The sequence below is a fragment of the Heterodontus francisci genome, chromosome 34 (genome assembly GCF_036365525.1).
Source record: "Heterodontus francisci isolate sHetFra1 chromosome 34, sHetFra1.hap1, whole genome shotgun sequence".
Taxonomy (NCBI): domain Eukaryota; kingdom Metazoa; phylum Chordata; class Chondrichthyes; order Heterodontiformes; family Heterodontidae; genus Heterodontus; species Heterodontus francisci.
In genome coordinates this window covers 3,652,868-3,671,024 of record NC_090404.1, presented here as the reverse complement: position 1 = coordinate 3,671,024, position 18,157 = coordinate 3,652,868, and the positions used below count along the sequence as shown (strand labels likewise).

General features: G+C 44.7%; 1 protein-coding gene across 1 annotated transcript in view; it reads left to right on the top strand.

Annotated features, from left to right (window-relative positions):
- Positions 1-6,516: 6,516 nt before the first annotated feature.
- Positions 6,517-18,157, top strand: part of LOC137348917 (uncharacterized) — a 216,509-nt gene continuing 204,868 nt past the window's right edge. The window contains exons 1-2 of the mRNA XM_068014152.1: positions 6,517-6,754; positions 6,905-7,184. Coding sequence (XP_067870253.1) covers positions 6,556-6,754; positions 6,905-7,184 — 479 coding nt within the window. The 5' untranslated portion in view covers positions 6,517-6,555. The remainder of the gene's footprint in view (positions 6,755-6,904; positions 7,185-18,157) is intronic.

Below are 18,157 nucleotides of genomic sequence, written 5' to 3'. Positions count from 1 at the left end.
TTAACAATCTCACTGTTCACTTTACTTATTTAATTATCACAACCATTTTAGTGTGGTCTCCTTCTGAATGTGTTAGGAAATGAACTCCGAAATAAAAGTTCTCCGAATGAAGGAAACATTGCTGAGAGAGAACTTCTGATTTATTCCACCAGATGGCAGCAAGCCTGCAGTAATCACCCTGCAGCATCAGTCTGGAAAAGCTAATCTCTGCCAGTATGATACAAGTCGCAACAAAAACAAGAAATGCTGGAATCACTCAGCAGGTCTGGCAGCATCTGTGGAAAGAGAAGCAGAGTTAACGTTTCGGGTCAGTGACCATTCTTCGGAACTGACAAATATTAGAAAAGTCACAGATTATAAATAAGTGAGGTGGGGGTGGGGCAAGAGATAACAAAGGAGAAGGTGCAGATTGGACCAGGCCACATAGCTGACCAAAAGGTCACGGAGCAAAGGCAAACAATATGTTAATGGTGTGTTGAAAGACAAAGCATTAGTACAGATTAGGTGTGAAGACACTGAATATTGAACAGCAGCAAGTGCAAACCTGAAGAAAAACAACCTGAAAAAAACAGTGGGTAAGCAAACTGAACAAACCAAGATGAAATGAAATAAATGCAAAAAAAGATTGTAAAAAATGTAAGAAGGAATGTAAAAAAAGGAAGAAAAAATAACTAAAAATGAAAGTAAAATGGGGGGGCTGTCATGCTCTGAAATTATTGAACTCAATGTTCAGTCCGGCAGGCTGTAGTGTGCCTAATCGGTAGATGAGATGCTGTTCCTCGAGCTTGCGTTGATGTTCACTGGAACACTGCAGCAATCCCAGGACAGAGATGTGAACATGAGAGCAGGGGGGAGTGTTGAAATGGCAAGCAACCGGAAGCTCAGGGTCCTGCTTGCGGACTGAGCGGAGATGTTCCACAAAGCGGTCACCGCTTACAAGTATTATACAAGTCGCACACCGAGTCGGCCATTAACTGCTGAGCTAAGGTGCCTGGAGATAGCTTCACTCGCTGGCAGATCTGGGAATTGACCATCAGAAACTCTGTGGTTTTAAATCTCACTGTGTTCCCAGAACCTACTCGGATTAAATTGGTGAGCTCACCTGTCCTCTGGGGAGCGGATTCTCCAGCCTGTCTCCAGCCCACTCGATGTGCCCTAGATAACAAAATATAGATTCCGGTCGGATCTACAAATGCTAACACCCATTCTGTTAATGCCGCCACAATCAGGTTTAAGATGATCTGGTTAGAAGTGTGAATTCCATTCGCACCATAAGAAGTATCTTTTCACCCATGGGTCACCCTTGCGACGGTCTCAGTTATTAATGCAGCAGACACGATCTCTAGTTATGTTACACTAGGCCATCAATTATTACTGAACTAGACCATGTCTCTGTTTAAATTACTCTGGATCCTGTCTCAGTTAAACTGCACTAGAATAGGTCTCTGATTATATTACATGAGTACCTGTCTCACTAAGTACTGCACTGGAATATGCCTCTGTTTTTGTTGCACTCGACCACATCTCTGTTAATATTACACTAGATCTTGCCTCTGTTTATACTGTACTAGACCCTTTCTTTTTATAACACGTTAGACCCTATGTCAGTTGTTACTTAACCAGACCATGCCTCACTTTATAAACCACCGTCCTGCAATACACTTTCAGCAGCTGTGCAGTGAGTCAGGAAGTTTAGAGATACAGAGACAGTTATCAACCTGACTGAAGGTCAATATCTCTAACTTCCGCGAATATAACAGAGGCTTGTCACACAAACCCCGCTCTGCCCGGTGCAGAGCCCCGCAACTACCAAGTAACAGCTTTCTGCATCACAGACCCCGCTCCGAGGTGTGGAAGACTCCAAGGGGAATTGTCTGTATCCAGGGTGGTGGTGGTGATGGGATGGGCGATGGCTTCTGCCCTGTGCCAGTATCAGCCCTCTGCCGCTGGGAACTGAGTCTAAAGCTGCGATGTGGGAATCGTCTTTTGACAATTGAGCATCGACACGCACTGAGCTGATCCACCGAGGGAACACACAGTCACCTGTACAGGGTCATTGATCAGATCTTCCTTTCATTCCATTACTTGCATTGTCCTATTTCATACAAAAAATTATTTTATTTTAACCTGTTCTTTGTTTTTTTTTTGTTACCTGTCTGTTTTCTCAACATCTGTTTGAAATGACTGTTCCCTTATGTTTATGCCAAGGGAGTATCTGGGGATTGTGAATGGAATTCTGGAAATGGGGAGAAACGAGCAATCGGAAAAAGAAACAGTAACGGAGATAAATAGAGGTTTAAAAAGCTCTAGACATGGAGAAGGAATATAAACAGTGGATTAAAACCATGAAATAATAAAATGAAAGGTAGCTCTGAGCAATGTGCCAGTGGAAGGAAGTGAGGCCCTAACGGTGGAACAGTCGTATCCTTGTAAGTACTCAAAGTTTAACATCTGTGCAACGTACCTATTCAGGTGAGTAAGGCCCCCTCTGTGCATAAACCCATATACTGTCTGTATTCAATGGTTAAAAATCTTAACAATGTAAACTGTGCAGGTGAATGAAGTTCCCCACGGTGGATCAGCTGACTGTCTCTCTATACTCAATGGTTAACGATCCGAGCAATGTACCTGTGCAGGTGGGTGAATGCTGTCCTCTATGTTACTCAGCTCAGTGCATATCTGCTCTCAGTCTTTAAAGTTTTGATCAATGTCCCTATGCAGATGAGTGAGGCTCCGCATGGTGGATCAACTCAGTGCCTCCCTGATCTCAATAATCAGCGATCTGAGATTTTTGCATGAGGAGGAGAATGAGGCTCTCTTCAGTGGGCCAGTCCTCTCTCTGATTGAATACCTGAGCAATTTCCCTGTGCAGAAGGATGAATGTGCCCCCCAGCCTCTCGCCCACCCACACCCTCCAACGGGGCATCAGCTGTCTGCTTTCAACGGTAGAAGATTTGATCGATGGAGCGTTGAAGCTGAGTGAGACCCTCCTCCATAGATCCTGTGCTGGTCTGTAAACTTTGAGAGAGCTTCCAAATAAGGAACATAGATGAAGGTGAGACTGAGTAAAATGTGTGATACAGAGAGACACCAACATTGGGAGGTAGATAAAGGTGAGACAGAATACAGTGATACAGAGAGACATCAATAGATGCAGACAGATAAAGGTGAGACCAAGTACAGTACTGCATCTTGCATTGATGTATGAGCTCATCAACTCTGCGGGAGGAACCAAAGTATATGAAGTGCAACTAATTTCAGATGAACGTGGCCGATTATTGCGCATCAATATCAGCAATCGAGCATAGTGACTCAATTCCTGTGAATATATTTGTGTTGATCTCGGTTAAAGGAAAAAATGTTGACCAGGACACAGTGTGGAACAATGGGAGTTGTAATGCCCTCCGCAACAGGCATAGAGTCATAGAATCAGAGAGTCATTTAAGGCACAGAAGGAGGCCATTCAGCCTATCAAATCCATGCATGCCCCCATGGAGATATTCGGTCAGTCCCACTCCTCTGCTTGGTCAGCGCAGATAGAAGGGGAGAGATGATTGCTTCAAACTGTCCCCAGAAAGATAGTGCATTTACAGCACTGCACCAATTTTAGCCTGGTTAAAATGCTAAGGTACTGAAATTGAGGTTGAATCCACAATCTACTGAATCTGAAATCAGAATCTAGTTGCTTCAGCCAAATTGCTATTAAAATGCTGAATGAACTAAGGTGACATTTTATATCTACAGGTTTATTCTAACGGTTAATGTCGTTGCTGTTAAACTTTCATATACTAATATCACAAATACCAACTTCAGGAGCACAATTATAAAACTGTTGATTGATGTAATGGAAATACATTGAATTCTGAAATCTGTCAACACAGAAGGATGTTATTCGGCCCATCATGACGTCTCTTTGAAAGAACTATCCAATCAGATCCACCCTCCGGGTCTTTCCCCAAAGTTCTGAAAATCTTTCCCTTTCAAGTAATTATTCAACTTCCATTTGAAATCTGCTTCCACCGCCCGCCAGGAACTTCATGCCTGCTCATAACAAATCGGTGCATTAGAAAGAAAAGCTGCTCATCTCCTGTCTTCTTCCTTTACCAACTATCTGAAATCTGTGTCCTCTGGTTGCCAACACTCCTGCCAGTGGAAATAACATCTCACTATCAACACTTTCAAAACCCTTCATCAGCACTATTAAATTTCCATTTAAACTCCTCTGCTCTATGGGCACGATCCAAACTTTTCTAATATCTCTGCAGAATTGAAGTCTTGGCCCAATTCTATTAAATGCCTTCTGCAAACGTTCCAAGGCCTTGAAAACCTCCCTGAAGTGTGGATTGAAATTAATTCAATCATTATTTCTTCCTCCGATTATTTTTTTTATTTAGAGATACAGCACTGAAACAGGCCCTTCTGCCCAGCGAATCTGTGCCGACCATCAACCACCCATCTATGCTAATCCTACACTAATCCCATATGCTTACTACGTCCCCACCTGTCCCTATATTCCCCTACCACCGACCTATACTAGGGGCAATTTCTAATGGCCAATTTACCTATCAACCTGCAAGTCTTTGGCTCTTTTCAGGGCTTGTTGTCTCGTAACATTGAGCTGTGCAGTAATCTGAGTAATATTAACATTGATAATATTCCGTCTTCTGACAGGGCAGACGGTGAATTATGTTCTCAACAACATTGGCATCTGCAGGATTCATGTTTCAATAAGATCACTGTCGTTACCTGCTGCGGCGACGCTTCATTGCATTAACGGCGCTATATAAATAAAAGTTGTCTTTGTTGTAGTCTTGAGGAAAAACGCCTTATCCAACAACCCAATTATGATCTGGAATGCAATGCCTGACAGGGTAGGAGAGGGAGATTCAATTATAACATTCAAAAGCAAAGGGGAATTGGATAAATATTTGTGCAAAGATTACGTATAAAGCAAAGAGTTTGTGTGTGGTCTTTTAAAGTTGTTTCTGATCAAGCAAATGAGAATTGTATCTGGGTGGACATTGGGACCCTACGGTCGCCCATCCGGCGTTGCTGTGAGGTTATTTAAATATCGGCCATGTTAGTGTGACGTAAATTCGGCCATGTTTGTGTTACGTGCGTTGATTCTGAAGTCCCCTTTGCTCCTTCACTGCCCTTTCCATGCCTGCCTGAATGTTGAGCAGCACTTTCCCCATCTCTTCTGTCGGTTTCCTGGAGCTTTTGACCGATGCCTGTTCACAGGTTTTATTTGATCAGACAATGTTGTTGGGTCAGAGACTGTTTATCCACAATGTACAGATTACACAAGCTGGTGACGATGATCTTAACAAACACCAAGCATAGAATTCCCCCAATGTCTTTCCGAGTATCGCTTTATTCCTTGCAACTGGAAACTCTGAATATTACAGACCTGGAAGCCAATCATTACTGAATTGAGACATCATTTTAAATGCAAACCACAGGGGGGAGGGGTGGGGGGGGGGGGGGGGTCGGTGTGGGGGTGGGTAGGTGTTGGGTGCGGGGTGGGTGTTAGTGGCGCTGCAGGGAGCATGCGTTTAAATGGCAGGGATAGTGTAAAATGTGTATATCTATTTGGATATTGACAATGACACTGGACTGTCTCAGATTGTAACCTGAGCCTCAATTGCTGGAAGGACATCACAAGACATTACAGGAAGGACATATTGCTCTGGAGAGAGTACAGTGCAGATTTACAAGAATGTTGCTCGGGCTTGAATGTTGCAGCTGCGAGAAAAGACTGGATCGGCGAGGGTGGTGTTCCTGAGAACAGACGATCCTGAGGCGTGACTTAATTGAGGTGTAAAACATTCTGAGGGTCCTAGATTGAGTAAACAGGAAGGACTTGTTTCCCCTAGCGGAGAGGTCAGTTCCCAGGGGGCACAGATTTAGGATAGAAGGATTAGAGGGGACATGAGGAAAAACCTTTTCACCCAGAGGTTGGTGGGTGCCTGGATTTGACTGCCAGGAACGGTGTCAGAACGGAGGCAGAAACCCTCAATTCTTTAAAAAGGTACCTGGATATACACCTGAAGAGCTGGAACCTGCAAGGCTGCGGACTAGTTGTTGGAAGGGCGACTTGTTTCTTTTTTCAGCCTGCGCTGATATGATGGGCTAAATGGCCTCGTTCTGTGCCGTAATTTTTCGATGGTTCTATGAGAAGCGCCGTCCTTCGACCATACCTTGAACTGAGGACCGGCCAGCTCGTTCAGGGAGATGTTAAAGAATCCCCGGCACTATTGGAATAAGAGCCGGGAGAGGGGATTCTCCCGGTGTCCTGAGCCCACATTCCACCCTCAACAAACACCACCCAGGAAAACACATGGACCGACCTCCCAGCTCATTACTGTGGGGAAAAGGAGGGCGGCAGCGTCTACTGACAGAACAACTCCCCCAGCCCCACCCCGTGTACATCAGACTAATGTGGGAGGGGATTTCACATCGAGTTCATAGACCCAATGAAGCGATAGAAAACTGTTTCCTCTTTAAACCAGTCACAACACACATCCAGAGACCCGGGAACCGTGCGGCCCATCAATGATAAATGATCTCCGGGACACTGCCCTCTGCAAATCAACTCGACCACTCCGAAAGCATTTCAGTCCAGCTCTGAGGTCCAGTCTCCCAGAGCAGTCCAGGACTGCAGTCTCCAGCTCCCCGTCATATAAACCATCAGCTCCAGGCAGCAGAACGATGGGAATCCTCCTTGTTTTCGCCCTGTGTGTCTGTTTACCCCGTGAGTACCGATCAAACACACCGACATTGTGTGGATTTAATATAAAGCTGCCCGAGTCCATCCAAATTACAGTCACTTTCTGGGGTGTTAGCCCCGTTGTGTGGTTCGGCTCTGATGGCCCATTAAACTTTCTGTCTGTTTAATTTCCAGTTTCTTTCAGCCAGTCAGTGGTACAGACCCCGGCATCGGAGAACAAGAAGGAGTGTCAGTCTCTCACTATCAACTGCGTTTTCTATGGTGGTTTTTACGCTCGTCCTTTAAAGAGGGGGGATTTCTTCAGACAAACCCAGACCGGGACAGAACGGGAGAAGATCTCGAGCGGAGGGCGATTTTTGATGAAGACGAATACGGAAGAAAAGACATTTTCATTGGAAATTCGGGATGTGAGAGTTGAAGACACCGCCACCTATTACTGTAAAGCTGAGTACCGGTACAACACACAGTGATGGGCCTCGGCTTCCCGCGATACAAAAACTCTCACTGCAGATTATCGCAGAAATAAATGAAAAAGTGGAGTTAATCTGCTGTTAAACCCCACAGTTCCGCCTCGCACCGACTGCTCCACAGTCTAGTTAATAATGAGATTGGATTATTGCTGTTAACATCTTGAGTTTTATAAATGCCGAGTGTGTGCGGATGGTGATGTCTTTCCCAGGATTTGTGTCAGTGAATGGCGATTGGGAATGATTGATCCCATTTACAAATCCCTAACACCAGATGGGATCCTGTTCTAACAGTTGGAACCGGGGACCGCTACCCCCGCCGTTTAACTAACGTTCTCACATCTCACCAAGTACCGGGGGATTTGACGCTGATTTGAAGCACAGTGTTTTCTTGGATAAACCACAGTGGGGGAGACCTGAGCAAATATCCCTATACAATTAAAATATAAATTCTCCGTGCCAGAATCCTGAATTGCAGGGTTGTTATTATTATCGCTGTAATCTGGTTAATGTCATTGTAATTTCATATCTTCTGTTATCTTTATTTGACATTTGCTTCGTTTATATGAAGCGCCAACTCCAGCCCCTGTTTCTGGGCTATTTTACGAAGAGCTCAGAGTCTCACAAAGAACAGTTTGAAGCGGGGGAATACGAAACATGGAATAATGTCGACTGATCTGAAATCCCTGGAATATTGGGCAGCGCGGATTGTCTGGTGATGTTCAGCCGGCAGATTGAACTGTCGGTCGTTCTTGTACGGAGGTGATTGACAGCGGTGTCACTGTGTGGATAAAAAGTCTGCTTATGCGGATGGTTCCGGGACGGTGGTGACCGTGACAGCCGGTAAGTGACTCCTAATCCTGCTGTGCTGCAGATTGTCCCGGTTAATGTTCACCATCAGTTAATTATTGTGATCAGTGTTACCTGAATGCTTTATTCGTTCATGGAATATGAGCGTCGCTGGCTAGGCCAGCATTTATTGCCTACCCCTATTTGCCTGTGAGCTGCCTTCTTGAACCTCTGCAGTCCTTGGGGTGTGGGTACCGGGACTTTCAGCATTTTGATCCAGCGACAGGGAAGGAACGGCGATATAATTTCAAGTTTGGATGGTGTGTGGCTTCGAGGGGAACCTGCAGGTGGTGGTGTTCCCATGCATCTGCTGCCCTTGTCCTTCCAGGTGGTAGAGGTCGCGGGTTTGGAAAGTGCTGTCGAAGGAGCCTTGGTGAATTGCTGCAGTACATCTTGTAGATGGGTCGGTGGGGGAAGGAATGAATGTTTGTAGATGGGGTGCCAATCAAGCGGGCTGCTTTATCCTGGATGGTGTCGAGTTTCTTAAGTGTTGTTGGACCTTCACTCATCCAGGCAAATGGAGAGTATTCCATCACACCCCTGACTTGTGCCTTGTAGACGGTGGAAAGGCTTTGGGGAGATAGGAGGAGAGTTACCTGCGGCAGGAATCCTCGCCTCTGACCTGGTCTTGCAGCCACGGTATTTATATGGCTACTCCAGTTCAGTTTCGGGACAATGGTAAACCTAGGATGTTGCTCGTGGGGGATTCAGCGATTGCAATGCCATTGAATGTCAAGGGGAGATAGATAGATTATCTCTTGTTGGAGATAGTCATTGCCTAGCACTTGTGAAGTATAAATGTAACTTGTCACTTATCAGCCCAAGCCTGAATGCTGTCCAGGTCTTGCTGCATTTCTACACGGACTGCTTCAATATCTGAGGAGTTACGAATGGGGCTGAACATTGTGCAATCATCAGCGAACATCCCCACATCTGACCTTATGATTGAAGGAAGGTCATTGCTGAAGCAACTGAAGATAATTGGGCCTAGATCACAACCCTGAGGAACTCTGACAATGATGTACTGATACTGAGACGATTGACCTCCAACAACCATGACCATCTTCCTTTGCAATAGGTATGACTCCAACCAGTGGAAAGTTTGCCCCTGATTCCCATTGACCCAAGTTTTGCTCGAGCTCCTTGATACCATACTCGGTCAAATGCTGCCTTGATGTTAAGGGCAGTCACTCTCACCTCACATCTGGTGGTTAGCCCTTTCATCCATGTTTGAACCAAGGCTGCAATGAGGTCAGGAGCTGAGTAGCACTGGTGGAACCCAAACTAAGCGTCACTGAGCAGGTAATTGCTAAGCAAGCGCCGCTTGATCGCACTATCAACGGCAACTTCCTTCACTTTAATGATGATCGATAGTGGATTGATGTGGCAGTAATTGGCCGGGTTTGACTTGACCTGCTTTTTGTGTACAGGACATACCTGGGCAATTTTCCACATTGTCGGGTATATGCCACTGTTTTAGCTGTACTGGAATAGCTTGGCTATGGGCGAGGCGTGTTCTGGTGCACAGGACTTCAGTACTATTGCCGGAATGTTGTCAGGGCCCATAGCCTTTGCAGTATCCAGTGCTTTCAGTCGTTTCTTAATAGCACGTGGAGTGAATCGAATTGACTGAAGACCGGCAATCCCCTTCAAAATAAGACATAACTGTTTTTTCATGAAAAAAAAATCCAGTGTAGATTTACGTTCGAAACTACAATATGATCCGGGACTTGGCTCCATGTGTCATGCCAGAGAGGGGAGGTGTGAGAGGCCCACAGAGCAGAAAGTCTGGTCGTTTGACCACATTGGAACGATAACAGGCTTAACGGGAACGTCGGGGATCCAACTAACATCCAGAACGCCACGCACCTAGCCTCGTTGTTCCAGTACAGCTACAATACAGGCATTTACGCGACAATGTGGAAAATTCTTCAGGTATCTCCCGTCTACAAGAAGCTGCACAAATCCTATGCAGCTAAGTACAGCCCCATCAGTCAACTCAGCAAAGTGATGAAAAGTGTTCTCGGCAGTGCTATCAAGCAGCACTGACTCAGCAATAACCTGCTCATCAATGCTCAGTTTGTGTTCCACCAGTGCCAATCAGCTCCTCAACTCATTGCAGCCTTCGTCCAAACATGGACAAAAGAGCTGAACCCCATGAGATGAAGTGAGAGTGATTGCCTTTGATATTAAGGCAGCACATGGTCACGTTGGCATCAAGAAGCCCTAGCCATTTTCAAGTCAGTGGGAATCAGGGGGAAAACTCTCCACTGGATGGATTCATATTTAGCAGAAAGGAAGATGGTAGTGGTTGTTGGAGGCCAATCATCTCAGCCCCAGGACAAGGGTGCAGGAGTTCCTCAAGGTAATGTCCCAGGCCCAACCAGCTTCAGCTGCTTCATCAATGACCTTCCTTCAATCATAAGGGCAGAAGTGGGGATGTTCGCCGATGTTTGTCTGATGTTCAGTACCATTCGCCATTCCTCAGATACTGAAGCCATCTCTGTCCATGTGCAGCAAGACCTGGAGAACATTCATACTTGGGCTGATAAGTGGCAAGTAACATTTGTGTCATACAAGTGCCAGGCAATGACGATCTCCAATTCGTGAGAATCTAACCACCTCCTGTTCACGGCATTACCCTCGCTGAATTCCCCACTATCAACATCCTGGGGGTTACCATTGACCAGAAACTGAACTGGAACAGCCACATAAATACTGTAGCTACAAGAGCAAGTCAGAGGATGGGGATTTTGTCGCAATTAACCCCACCGCCCCCTCCCCCCACCCCCGCCACCGACTTCTGAAGCCTGTCCACCATCTGCAAGACAAAAGTCTGGAGTGTGATCGAATACTCCCCACTTGCCTCGATGGGTACGGCTCCGACAACACTCAGGAAGCTCAAAACCATCCGGGAGAAAGCAGCCCGCTTAATCAATACCCCATCCACCACCTTAACTATTCACTCCATCCACCATCGATGAACAGTGGCAGCAGTGTGTTCCATCAACAAGATGCACTGCAGCAACTCACCAATGCTCCTTCGACAGTACCTTCCAAACCCGCGACCTCTACCACCTAGAAGGACAAACGTAGCACATGGATGGGAACACCACGACCTGCAAATGCCCCTCCAAGCCACACACCATCCTGACTTGGAACTATATCGCAGATCCTTCAGTGCCGTATGGTCAACTTCCTGGCACTCCCTCCCTAACAGCACTTTTGCTGTTTCCACACCAGATGGGCTGAAGCGGTTCAAGAAAGCAGCTCAGCACTACCTTCACTTGGGCAATTAAGGATGGGAAACAAATGCTGGCCTTGCCAGAGACACCGACATCCCAAGAAATGAATTAAAAAAACCTCTGATCCTCAGTTAGTTTTAAAGAAACGCAAATTGTTCAGAGTCTAGCATCCGCTCTGGATGTTAACTGCAACGGAGAGAGCTCTGCCTGTCCGTGTGAGCATTGGAGGGGGCCACCGATTTCCTTTCTGAGCAGAATCTGCCAGTACAATCCGGGCAGTGTGAATGAAGTGCCACGAGAGTGAGCCTAACAAGGCAAAGGCCCGTTCGGTATCTACACCTGCCAGTCTGTCACATGCAGTTGCACTGGGCACACAAAGTATTCACAATGGTCGAAAATTATTAACTTAATATTAACGCAATAAAAAAGGGAGCATCTTCTCGACAAAGAGATTGGTCCGAATTTGTATCTCATTGGCATATCATAGAATGGTTACACCCCAAAGAGGTGTCATTCGGTCCGCGTGTCCGTCCTGGGTCTCTGCAGGAGCAACTCACCTCGTCCCATTCCCCCGCCTTTTCTCCGTGGCCCTGCCATTTTTTTTCTCTTTCGATAATTATCCAATACCCCTTTGAAAGCCATGTTTGAATCTGTCTGCAGCACACACTCAGTTAGTGCATTCCATATCCTAATAACTGGTTACATAAAAAAAGTTTTCCCTTTGGTTGCCTATGGTTCTTTTGCCAATCACCTTAAATCAGTGTGTTCTGGTTCTCGATCTTTCTGCCAATGGGAACAGTTTGTCGTCTGTCAAGACCCCTCGTGATTTTGAACGACTCTATCGAATCTCTTCTCAAACTTCTCTTCTATAAGGAGAATGGCGCCAGCTTCTCTGATCTGTCCTCAGGACAGAACTCCCTCATCCCTGAAACCATTCTTACAATTCTTGTCTGCACATTTTCCAATGCTTTCACATCCTTCATAAAGTGGGGTGCTCAGAATTGGACATAACACTCCAGTTAAGGCCGAACCACTGTTTTATAGAGGTGCAGCATAACTTCCTTGCTTTTGCACTCTATGCCTCGACTTATAAAACCCAGGATCCAGTATGCATTATGAACCGCTTTCTCAACCTGCTCTTCAACCTTAGTTTAGTTTTAGTTTAGTTTAGAGATACTGCACTGAAACAGGCCCTTCGGCCCACCGACTCTGTGCCGACCATCAACCAACCATTTATACTAATCCTACACTAATTCCATATTCCTACCACATCCCCACCTGTCCCTACATTTCCCTACCACCTATACTAGGGGCAATTTATAATGGCCAATTTACCTATCAAACTGCAAGTCTTTGGCATGTGGGAGGAAACTGGAGCACCCGGAGGAAACCCACACAGGCACAGGGAGAACTTGCAAACTCCACGTAGGCCGTACCCGGAATTGAACCCGGGTCGCTGGAGCTGTGAGGCTGCGGTGCTAACCACTGCCCAACGGTGCGGCCCCCTTCAATTATTTGTGCACATATACCCCCAGGCCCCTCTGCTCCTGCACTTCCTTTAGAACAATATCCTCTAATTTATATGGCTCTCCTCGTTCTTACCAAAATGTATCACTTCACACTTCACTGCATTGAATTTCATCTGCCACATGTCCGCCCATTCCATCAACCTGTCTATGTTCTCTTGAAGTTTATCCCTATCACCCTCACAGTTCAAAATTCTTCCAGGTTTTGCGTCATCCACAAATTTTAAAATTGTACCCTGCACATTCAAATTCTTGTTATTAATATAGATCAAGAAAAACAATGGCTCTAACCCCACTATCTACCTTCCTTTAGTCCTAAAAACGACCATTCGCCACTATTCTGTTTTTCACATCACAGCCAACTTTCACCTTTTAGGCCTCTAATTGGCTCCACTCTTCCTGATTCCACCCTTTTAATCAATGAAATGCCGATGGAAGACTTCTGGATTCCCTTTTATGTTGTCTGCCAGTCTCTTCTCATACTCTCTCTTTGCTGCTCTTATTTCTTTTTTCACTTCCCCATTGAACTTTCCTTCATGAAATCATGGTAATTCTGCTTGATTGTATTATGAGTTTTCTAAATATCCTACTATTACTTCCTTAATAATGGATTTCAGTATTTTCCCAATGACAGACGTTAGGCTAACTAGCCTATAGTTTCCTGCTTTCTGACTCCTTCCTTTCTTGAACAGGTGGAGCGGGGGCGGGGGAGGGGGGAGGGGTGTTGCTACATTTGCATTTTTTCTAAACCATTTGGACCTTGCCCGACTCGAGATATTTTGGAATATTATAGCCAATGCATCCACTATTTCTGCAGCCACTTCTTTTAAGACCCTAGGATGCAGGCCAACAGGTCCAGGGAACTTGACATCCTTCAGTCCCATTAGTTTTCCCAGTAATTTTTCTCTCGTGATAGTGAGTTTCAAGTTTATCCCTCCCCTTTGCCCTTTGATCTTCTACTATTCCTGGGACTTGTTATAGTGTGTTCTGCCACAAAGGCAGATACAAAATGATTGTTCAAAGTCTCTGCCATTTCCTTGTTTCCTATTATTGATTCCCCAATCTCAACCTCTCAGGGATCAAGGTTTACTTTACTTCCATTTTAGATACTTGGAGAAGCTCTTACTTTGTTTTTCTATTTTTCGCTCGTTTACTCTGATATACTAATTTCTTCCTTTTTATTTCTTTTCAGTCATCTAGTTTCTAAAATTTTCCCAAACTTCTGACCTCTCACTAATCTTCACACCATTGTATGGCTTTTCTTTCAATTTGATGCCATTCTTAACTTCCTTCGTTAGCGACAGATGGTTCATCCTTTCGTAGTGTTTTTTCATTCTCAATGGATATATATTTGTTGAGAGTTATGCAATTTCTCCTTAAGTGGTTGATACATATAATTGGGGACAAAATTAACAGACAAGTGGACAAGTGGGGATTAATTAAGGAAAGTGATCACGGATTTGTTAAAGACAAATCGTGTTGAACTAACTTGATATAGTATTTTTGGTGAGGTAACAGAGGGTTGATGTGGATAATACGATATTTGTGGTGCATATGAACTTCCAAAATACGTTTGATAAAATGCTACATAATAGGCTCGCCAGCCAAGTTCAAGCCATGACAGCATGGATACGAAGTTAGCTGGGTGACAGGAGTGTGGAGATGAACGATTGTTTCACAGCCTGGAGGAAGCTATGGAGTGGCGTTCACCATTGGTCGGTATTACGACCACTTCATTTCTTGATCCATATTAATAACCTAGATCTGAGTGCGCAAGACACAATTTCCAAATTTTCAGCTGACGCAAAACTTGGAACGATTGCGAACTCTGAGAAGGACAGTCATAAAGTTCAAGAGAACATGGACAGGACAGTGGAATAGACGAAGATGTGGCAGATTAAATTTAACAAGAGAAGTGTGAAGCGATATATTTTTGGTAGGAAGTATAAGGAGAGGCAATATAAATTAGAGAGTGCAATTCTTAGGGGGTGCAGGAAAAGAAGGATCTGGCGACAAATTGTTGAAGGTGGCAGAGCAGGTTGAGAATGCAGTGAAAAAAGACATACTGAATCCTGGGTGTAATAAATAGAGCCATTGAGCACACAAACATGGAAGTTATGATGAACCTTTATAAAACACCGTTTCGGCCTCAGCTCGAGTATTGTGTCGAATTCTGCGATAGTACTTTAGTAAGAATCTAAATGTTTTAGAGAGGGTGCAGGACAGATTTATGAAAACTATTCCAGATTTCAGGTACTTCGGTTTCGAGGATTGATTGGAGAAACTGGGGATGTTCTCCTTAGAAAAGAGGAGGTTGAGAGGAGATTTGATCGAGGTGTACAAAATCATGAGAGATCTAAATAGACAGAAATTGTTCCCATTTGAAGAAGTATCGAGAAGCAGAGGACAAGGGTTTAAAGTGAATAGGAAAAGAACTAAAGGCGACATGAGGAAAAACCTCACCACACAGCGAGTTGGAATACATTCTGGAATTCATTGGCTGAGAGTGTGGTCAAGGCTGATTTAACCGTGCTTTTTAAAACGCAATTGGATACGCAGCTGAAAGGGGGAAAAAATCAGGACGGCCGGAGAAGGGCGGAGAGTGAGAGTAGTGAAATTTCTTTTGCAGAGAACCTTCACAGACACGACAGGGTGAATCGCCTCCTTCTGCGTTATAACATTCTATGATAATTCTAATATTTCCTATCCGTGTCTGAGAATTTGGATTACAGTAATTTAACTGCATCCCTATTTATTGATTCTTGAAACAATACTGTTCAGTGCGCTCGTGAGTGCGAGCTTCTCAAATTGTTATGAACGAGAAGAGGAACACCCCAGGGAACAAATGCAGACTGGAAGAGAGTCCATTTACAGCAAGCAAGAAATAATTCACGGAACGGGAGACAAAGATCGGATTCATCGGCCAGGCGCGAGTGTGGAGAAAACAATCTCAAAGCCAGTGAAAGGACAATCTGACATCGAGGCAATGAGCTTTATTGGAGGGACGGGCTACGAATGAGCTCTGGTCCTTTCCGCAGTTTTGGATTTCTTATATTCTTGTGAACAGAGAGCAGCAGCAATCTACATCATGTGGAAAGATCGAAGAGGCTGGGGCTCTTTTCATTGGAAAAGAGAAGACAATGAGGAGACTAGATCGATGTCATTAATATTGTAATGTGGTTGGATAGGGTACAGGAGGAGAAACAGTTTCCACTTGTTATTGAATCCAGAACAAGAGGCCATCAATATAAAATAGTCACTGAGAAAAAAAATAAAGACGTTAGGACACACTTATTATGGAGTATAGAATATGTAATGGTTGGAGCAAACAACATTGCGTAGTTTAATGGAGGCTTGAAAAATACAGGAGAGAGAAAGGAATGGAGGAACACAGGGCTCGGGGTGGGAAGAGGGAATTCATATGGCAGGATGCTGAACATTAAAACCGGCATAGACCAGCTGGGTGGAATGGTCTATTCCTGTTCTGCAGATTCTGGATAATATTAAAAAAGAGAAAACTACTCTCGGAGAACACGGAAGAGAATCAACGAATGGGCTGCAGTTATAGAAATTGCCAGAAAGCGGGAAGAGCCATTTCCCAGAGAGTAACAGTAAAACCACTGCGGAAACTGCACAGACTGAATCCAACCGACAACTGAGAGACATCGGGACAAGTTCCCATGGTGACAAATAACAGAACAACATGAGCGACCCAGATCTAGAAATAAAATGAAAGTAACTGCATGCATCTCAGATTCAAGTGGAACGGATTAAAACGGGCCTCATTAATGAAAAAAAGAGGAACAAATAAAGCAAGAGGCAGGTAGGCGCTCCCGTGAATGTTAACCTGCAGTTAAACCCTGATCGTCAACACACAGGAGTTCTGAGTCAACTTTGCTCAATCGTTGCTTTCTGTTAGATCTGGCTGTGCACCTTTGACCAACACACGGGTTCCGCGCGGTCAAACACCTTTGCAAGGTGATCGTCTCCAACAGGATCAGAATACACTATTGAAATGTTTCTTTTGGTAGACTTTCACACACACCAAAAAGGAAACAGGTATTTAATAGAAATTATAGAAAGATATAGCACAGAATTAAACCATTCGACCCATTTTGTCTGTGCCGGCCCTTTGAAAGAGCTATTCAGTTGGTCCCACGCGCCCTGCTCTTTCCCCACAATATATATCCCATTGCCTGTTTAAAGTTATCATTGAAACTGATCCACCACCCTTTCAGAACAGCTCGCTGCCTAAATAAATAAAGTATCAATGTCATTGGAAGCTCCCGGCTTGCTTCTTTGCCAATGAAAGTGAATCAAGTTCGAAAGGGCTTCAGAGGCATTGTCGCAAAAGGCCGCACTATGTGATTCACATGTGTCTCCAAGGAAACAGCAACTAAAGACATAATAATATCATATTTTCATACCACAGATTCCAGTTCGCTGGTGTCCCGGAGTGCGCCTCTGCAAACCTCTGCTGTCGGTGAGACTGTTACTTTAAGCTGTGAATATTCAGGGTTCTGTCAGTACACAGTACACTGGTACCGTCAGTCCCCAGGGCAGGCTCCGAAATACCTGCTTCAGAGACAAACTTCAGGACAGGAGAATAAAGAAAACGCTGCTGGGGGACGAATTTCTGCTTTTATTGATCCTGCCGAGAAAATCAGCCGGTTAAACATCGCCAAACTCCAAATGAGTGACTCTGCTGTGTATTACTGTGCACTGAGTCGGCGCATAGCTCACAGTGATACAGAGCACGGAGAGGGCTGTACAAAAACCTGAACGTGGTGGGGATTACAGACACACAGTGATACAGAGCACGGAGACAACTGTACAGAAACCTGAGCACGGTGGCATAAAGCAAAACACAGTGGTACAGAGCACGGACAGAGCTGTACATAAGACCTGAACATTCTGTGATTTGCAGAGACCCAAGGATATAAAGCACGGGGAAAGTGTAGAAATCTTCAATTGCAATTAATCGTAGAATTTATCGTGCATAAATCTTCACTGAGCTCATCAAGTTTTCACTTTCATTTTCCTGCTCATGCCCTTCAGCATTGCTCTTTTCTGATGTTCAGTTCGATTCCTCTATTTAATTACTTCTGCATTTACCCCACTTCTCACTTCATTCTGTGTACACAATGTGAGTCTTTCCATAAAAATGCATATTCTGCTTAGTCGTTTATCACCATAGAGGTTAAATTTATTTACGCCGGTTTCCATGAGGAGCAGTGAAGTTTTCTCTCTTTTTCTTTGTTTGAATCCGTCTTTCCCGATTGCGTTGGTGAACACCTCCTGGGATTTCCCGGCTTCATTCTCCGATCAGAGATTCTCCAC